General features: G+C 33.5%; 1 protein-coding gene across 4 annotated transcripts; it reads right to left on the bottom strand.

Moving 5' to 3' along the window:
* Positions 1-302: 302 nt before the first annotated feature.
* Positions 303-6,926, bottom strand: LOC109338194 (protein LIKE COV 2-like). Of its 4 annotated transcripts, none has more exons than XM_019575367.1 (8): positions 6,839-6,926; positions 6,591-6,731; positions 5,166-5,218; positions 4,973-5,082; positions 3,342-3,509; positions 1,828-1,925; positions 983-1,109; positions 303-635 (listed from the first exon to the last, which is right to left on the bottom strand). In XM_019575367.1, the coding sequence occupies exons 1-8, from the start codon at positions 6,863-6,865 to the stop codon at positions 535-537; spliced, it is 825 nt and encodes a 274-aa protein (XP_019430912.1). In that variant the 5' UTR covers positions 6,866-6,926; the 3' UTR covers positions 303-534. The 4 variants fall into 4 exon arrangements, with proteins under 4 accessions (XP_019430912.1, XP_019430911.1, XP_019430910.1 ...); XM_019575366.1 differs by having other exon boundaries at positions 6,591-6,740; positions 6,839-6,922; XM_019575365.1 differs by having other exon boundaries at positions 6,591-6,755; positions 6,839-6,880.
* Positions 6,927-7,436: the final 510 nt, after the last annotated feature.

The following is a 7,436-nucleotide window of genomic DNA, read 5'->3' on the forward strand; positions in this document are numbered from 1 at the left end:
GATATATCTTTATATCAATTAAATATTCACTTGTAAAAAACAAAGTATCACTTTGTGACAAATGTTAATTTTATTATAACATAAGAAAATTTGTAAGAGGATATATTATTTCCCTAACAAAATATCAACAATAATTTAAAAGAGTGTCCACAGTATCCCTTTAATACTCACTTATTCTTCTATCCTTTTAATCCTGATCCTAATAATCTTTGATACTTCTCAGTTCTCATGCCCCTGGCAAGTTTCCTTATTCACTTCATCTATTTTTTTGTCCAATAGAGATCTTAACCCGTATTTGTTACAAGGATTAAAGATTTGATCAAATTGAAATGTATATTGGATGCAGAAAATACCTGCAACATAATCATCTTTGAGGCTGGAATAGATGTGAAACTCAATTAAGGGAATACAAGGACTATAATTACATTACAAGCTATCTTAACATTTCCATTACCACATGCACAAATCCATGTTAATGGATGACAATTACAAAGAAATGCTATCATAAACTGCAGGTCCATTGCTTTGATGCTTTTATCCAATTATGTTCAATGGAATTCTCTCGTTCGGTTGAGGAGCTCTGTCCAATGGAGATAGAAACTGTGGCATAGTCATTCCCCCAGAAATGATAATTTCTGCATCAGCATCAAAACAAATGGTGCACCATTAAAGTTTAAAATCAGTAAATTATGCAGATAATGGTTTAAGATTTTTTTTTATAAGTCAAATGACAGTCCAAATTTGGGGAGCACGTCTTTTGTACCACCACAAAGTGTACCACTCCATATATCACTTGATGTGATTAGTTGAAAAAACATATTTAAGTTAAAAGTTCATGACTAATTACATCAAGTGACACACTTTCTGGGATAACAGATATGCTCCATCAAATTTGTACTTGAAGGTGGGGGGAAATCACCATATACGGTTAATTCTCCACAAAGTAAAGTTGACAATAGTAATCTGAGAAAAGAGAATCTACCTATGCCTTCTCGAATGGAAAGATTTGGTCTTATAACATCTTTGGAGTTAACCAAAAAAATATCACCAATATACAAAAGGTTCGTGGGGACAAAAACACTACAGACTTCTTCATCTTCGTTTTCTTTCTAGGATGGAGAAAAAAGGACAAAGGTTAATTATACAAAACAGAAAAAAATAGTATCTTCCATAGAAAATAATACTAAATTGGCGGTGGGAGGATACATATATAATGGGATTATGATGCAGCTCCTTTCAGATAAAAAATGAGATAAATGAAAAACCATGGTTTTTGACAATAAATTCACTCTGGAAACAACAGCTAAAATAAAGCATTATTAACTTCAAGATGTACCATATAAACTAAAGATAGAAAACATGTTAAATCACATACAGACACACACAATATCTGTACTAGGAGTCTAGGACCATATTTTATACACGTAGTCACGTAGATTCCATCCCTTTTTCCTTCAAATGTTATTTTACACATGATTGAAATAGTTGGATCTTGGCATGGTATTAGAGTCAGAGCCCAACTTTTCAAGCAGAAACCTATCGTGTATTTTACAGTGTAAGCAAGATCCCCAGCCTATCGTTATTCAACTGCAACTGTGATTTAATTATGGAATTCACCACCTTCATTATAATGCATCACGTGATATATGTGATAATAATATATTGTTTTCCAATACCATAAACATATACTATGGTCAAGTCAAAGCAGATAAATAACTTGTGAAGTTCAACTGTTCTAAATTAAAAGGGGAACACAAATATTTATATGTTCAATTAATACAAAATGAGGAGGCTGGTAAACAAATTTATAGAAACAGTTAGGAGTACCTGTAGAGTAACAGTTGATGTAATAAATCCAAAAGCATATTCACCAACACGGGGGTGACGGATAATAGCTACCTCTTTAAAGGCTGTGGTGTTTTGATCTGTACAGAAGATTAAAAGGACATCATGACAAATGTCACATCCTTATCACCAAACGCCAATATTTGAAAATGGTCAATCAATCAACAATATAGACTAATTGCAAATTGCTACTTACTGATTTGCAAGGCACACTGGCTTAAAAGAAAACGCTAACAGGTAAAGAGGATAAACAACAACCAAATCTTAATTCCACTAGGTGGAATTAGCTTAACATGTAAAAATGGTAAGGGAAGTATTTGAAGCATGCCTTTGATCCATAGAAGAAGAGCCTAATTAATCCTATTTACCACACCAAATGATTAAATCTGACTAAGCTAAAAACATCAAGGTTAAGATAATCTTCTGATCTTTACTAATTATTAGAATATATAGAAACATTTTATAAGAGTGAGGATCCACTTACTCCAAGAGTAAGTTTTTTAATCTTACTTCTCATTCTAGCCATCAATTCTATAGACATCTAATGATTTAGATCTACTCACTAACTGAAACCATTGGATTTCCCTAGAATTGATGGCTAGGATGTGGAGTAAGTTTAAAAATCATACTCTTAGAGTAAGTGGATCCCTCCTCATTTATAATATATTAAATTATATTATAGAGAATATAAAGATGATACTTGGATAAAGATATAATATCTCATATTATAATGTTTATATCTTAGATTTGCTTAAAATATTATAATATTGATATTTCTTTATTTATATTTTATGATTTGTTTCCTTATTTAATTGGGAGTTTAGTATTAGCATAAACATGGGTTCATATTATGTCTTTTGCATAGCAATATCATCATACAACTTGCAATATCATCACATGTTCATTCAAATTACAATTTACTATTTAAGATCATTTTTTTCCTCCTTCCATATCTAAACACTATAGTTTCAACATGGTGTCAGGGCCATGGTATCCGCTTGGAACAAAGTTTAGGTTTGTGATCCTTTTGTTGGTTGATTTTCAAATTGTCACATTTCCCACCTGTTCTTAGTTGTTGTCATCCCACTTTCAAGGCATGTCGTTTTTATTGTTTTTTATCACCCTTCTAGCCTCCCTCTTTAGAATGTAAATTTTCTCTCTTTAGTCTAGATTTGTTCTTGTTGGTGAATGATTTTGCTAAAGCTTCAATGTGCATTTTTCTTGGATTTGTGGTTGTCATCTGGGGGGGGTTGGATATAGAACTGTTGAAGTCATTGTGGATAGATAACTTTTTATACTTCTTTTGCGACAACCCGTTTGGCTATTTCATCAACCAATTTGTTGGTTAGCAAGCTACTCAACCTATAAGTTGCGCAATTGCTCATCTCTGTGAATACAGGAATTCACTATCTCCTTGATATATCTCTCTTTTTGGCTATATTCTAATTCTAATTGCACTATGTTGTCAAGCAAACATGAAACATGATTGTACATACCTGGAGATACTGCAGCACTAATCTGCTTGGATGCGGAGTAGATATGCCTAACAAAGGGCATTTTCTTTATGACCCACTCTCCAAAGGAGAAAACAGTGGCACCCATCCATGACGAAACAAAAACACCAATAAGCAATACAAAAACTAATGATGTGATAAAACCAAGTCCTGCACCACAAACCAAGTTCCAGATCATCATGTGGAGAGATTAAAAACATAAGAAACAGAGAGTATGCAAGAGGATTCCACAACTATATTAAAAAATGATTAAATAGAAATGTCATAGAAAGAAAACCATGGAAATACAACAATAGAGAGGGTAAGGTATCCTCTGAAATAGTAAAACAAAAAGGCCTGCTATCCACCAAAAGCAATTCAGTGGAAGATACATGTTAAGAAAGGGAACAAAGCTCATAAGCAATCAACCAAAAATCACAAGTTGTTCGACACACCTTTTCATTAGAAACATAATCTGTCAAAATCCAATTGCAAGGTATCAAACTTGAGCCAAGTGTCGGGGTTCCGGTGTAGATTTTATATGGACTTGGGCCCTCCAATTACAAAAGCTGGCTTTAGTGATAGATTCTCCCAAGGTTAAAGCTTTCTAATATTTCTCTTGGCTGCAAACAAGTGGTGTTCGCCCAGGACTAGTCAAGCACAGTCAGCCAGCGTGGGTGTGGGGGCTGCGAAGCTTGGTGGGATGTTAGGATCCAATTGAAAGGTATCAGACTTGAGTCCCACATCGGAAGTATGGGATTCTGGTGACAGGGTTTGTATGGCCTTGGCCTCTCCAACCATAATGATTACCTTTTGTAGTATGGTTATCCCAAGTTGTATACATGTATCAAATTGATATCAAAGTTTTCCACTATGTCTCTCGACTGCAAACGAGCAGCAAAACTGATGATGCCAGCATTGCAGTGTTCGCCTTTGAATAGTCAAAGGGCATGCGCACAGACAGCCCACGTGGGCACCGGAATGTGGTAGGATGTTAGGACCAATTGCAAGGTATGAGACTTGTACACTACATCAAAAGTATGGGATTCCGGTGTGAGGTTTATATGGTCTTAGGCCCTCCAAAAACAATGGCTAGCTTTTGTGGTATGATTCTCTCAAGGTTTGTATCAGAATCCCACAAGAAATCTTCTAAGAGAATGCATGACTGTCATGCAATTTCTCAACCAGCATCTTTACCACTCCAAAATAATGTTTCAGTGTCAAACTTATGACATTAACTGTCTTCTTGTAGTAAAAATAACTTGCACACAATTACAATTATAAGTAACTCGAGTTATAGTTTAACAAGTTAAAGTCAAATGACTAGAACAGAAGTCTTTTCATCAGCTATGGTTAGAATACAATTCAAATATGGTATTTCCATATTAGCCACTAAACTTTGATAAGTTACATAATGCCTTCCTCAGTTCTTATTCAATTGATAAAACAAAAGTGTAACCTATTATCTTTGAATTTACAAGTGCACGCATTACTTTGCACTTACATTGGTGTTTATCTTTTAGACATACGATACAACATTTCGAACAATGGAAAATTCCCCTTATTTGTAGCTTATCATGAGGCAAATCTAATCAATAAAGCCATATTAATAGAAGGCGAAGTAAATAACTCACCAAATATGTCAACGCCAAGCCTGGTGTACATTGGACTAAAGAATCCATCCACAAACTCAATAAACCACCATGTAATGAAAAAGGTAACTGCAACTGGAAAGAGAACTACACTGCAAGTTCAGAATGAAATGAATAATCAGGCCAAGCATAATGAATATAACTAGTCAAGTCAATAGCTAGTTTAGCCCATTACCATCCGGTCATAAATTTCTTTGAGACCCAACTCTGAAGAACAAAGCAGCAAGCCTGAAATAAGTTCACACAACGAGTCAATAGCACGACAGATTTTCTATTGAAATAGTATGAAACTCCACAACCTACATATCACATCAAACATTACATAATCAATTGTCTTCCATTAAAGCTCACCATCATTTAGAACTTCACATCATAAAAACAAGATGATGATTATAGTTTGACAAAAAGATAGCACAGCAATGGCCTTGAATTCTAACAGCCAATAGGCATGCGGTGTTGTGGCCTTTCCTTGACACAGATATATCGGCGGACAAGATACGAAGGGGTTCAACCATGATGACATTTCAATTTGTTATTATTTTTTTGTATTTTTTGTAGGAATTATTTTAAGGGGCAATCACATTGACCACCCATGAGATTTGACTTAATTACCATTGACACCCCTCTACACGCGCATCATTTAGACTCAGTTATCACTAAACTTGCTTCCCCTAATCTGGGCATGATTGTAATTACAATGATCTCTATAAGGGAGATCAGTATAACTTTTGAAACAAGACGGATGTCATGTTTAATTAAGCTAAACCTCGGGAGAGGTCAATGAATTTTCCTGACATTGCAAAGGCTTATTTTATGCAAGGGGCAACATTGCTCTCACCAGTTTAAAGATCAAACAAACCACATTTTCCAAACTTAGCAACAAATTAAAGAGCAAATTGGTTTGTTAATTAGAAGCAATATAATCAATGTATCAATTTCCACAAGACTAAATGTTCGGTATATTTAAGAATCACACAATATGAAATAACCCTTTATAATATTATTTATTATTCATAATACCAATTTAGTTATTATTTAAGAGATAAAATGCATGCAAAGTGTATGAGTTTTACCCTTTCACTGCATTATTCATTGACTTACTCTTCATAATAAACAAATATGGTGGATGATATAGTCATTATGTATAAATATTTACAACTCACAATGCATAGATATTACAATTTATTATTTAATCATCAATTTCTCAAAGCTAATGGTTTTGAATGGTTCGTTTCTTCTTCTAAATAAAACCAATTGCTCATCAAAACGCTAAAAAAATGCAGATCCCAATGGTCTCAACCCGTCATTGAACTATCGATATCCCAGACGAAAGATCCAACAAAATAGCCCTACTTTTCAAGTGTTAAAAAAATAATAATGAAGAAATAGGGAAATTAGTAAAACACAGAAAGAGATAGAAAGAGTAATTAAACGGTGAAAAAAATAATAACGAAATAGGGAAATTAGTAGAACACAGAGAAATAGAATAATTAAGTGGATATTTGGTGTAAGTTTCCTTAGATATGAAAGGGAGCAAAAGAAAAATGGATATATATATATATATATATATATATATATAGGGAGAGAGAAAGAGATTAACCCTGCGAGTAGAGTAGTTGGGAGAATTAGGAGGAGACTTGGCTGGATCTTCGGGATCGTTGATGTTACTGGGTGAGGCATTCTCAGCTTGACTCAGTGGAATCGACGTTGATTCTTTTTCTTCTGCCATCTTTTCTTCTCTCTTCAGTTGCCAACAATAGTAAAACTATCAATAACTTCACAAATCTTTATTCAAACCATAAATTTTGCTTTCATTTAAATATTTATTGTCGTGGAAACTAAGCAAACCTCCTTCACTCTCAGCTCAAGGGTCATAAGCGATGATGTTATGTTCCCTTCACGTGGCTTTTGAGGATGTGCTCATTTTGCTTCTTATCTTTGTTCTCTAATATGGGAAAGACTTTTCTTTTCTAGTAGGACTATTGTTGTTGTAAGTTTAATTAATGTTTTATAAATTTGGAAGGTTCACGTTATCATAATGAATTAATCATGTAAAAAGGATGAGAGAAGGTAATCAATATTATAAAAGAAATCTATTTTAAATTTAAATCATTTACCGAAACTTTCAGGATGTATACTTACTTTTAAGGACTGCACATCTAACAAGTGTTGCGGATAGTTTAGGTAATCTAATATTATAAAAGAAATCTATTTTAGATTTATATCATTCACCGAAACTTTCAGAATGTATGACTACTTTTAGGATGTATGATTGCACGTTTAACAAGTGTTGCTCATAGGAACATAACTTTTAACTTTTTTTATTTTTCTGTGGATCTAGTGGAGTTTTACATTACTAGACCAACACTTTTACATTATCTTATTGAAAAACATTAGAAATTAATATGTATTTAATACAATGTCACCATATAATATATCATTTATT

This window comes from Lupinus angustifolius, unplaced genomic scaffold, assembly GCF_001865875.1.
Source record: "Lupinus angustifolius cultivar Tanjil unplaced genomic scaffold, LupAngTanjil_v1.0 Scaffold_19_42, whole genome shotgun sequence".
NCBI lineage: Eukaryota > Viridiplantae > Streptophyta > Magnoliopsida > Fabales > Fabaceae > Lupinus > Lupinus angustifolius.

Bases quoted from the DNA above. Each gene is read 5' to 3' on its own strand.
- LOC109338194 (XM_019575365.1), bottom strand. From the start codon at position 6,865: ATGACCCTTGAGCTGAGAGTGAAGGAG. The intron at 6,756-6,838 runs GTTTGCTTAGTT...AGTTATTGATAG, and splicing joins TTGAGCTGAGAGTGAAGGAG to TTTTACTATTGTTGGCAACT. The intron at 5,219-6,590 runs GTTAATCTCTTT...AACTTATTTCAG, and splicing joins CCAACTACTCTACTCGCAGG to GCTTGCTGCTTTGTTCTTCA.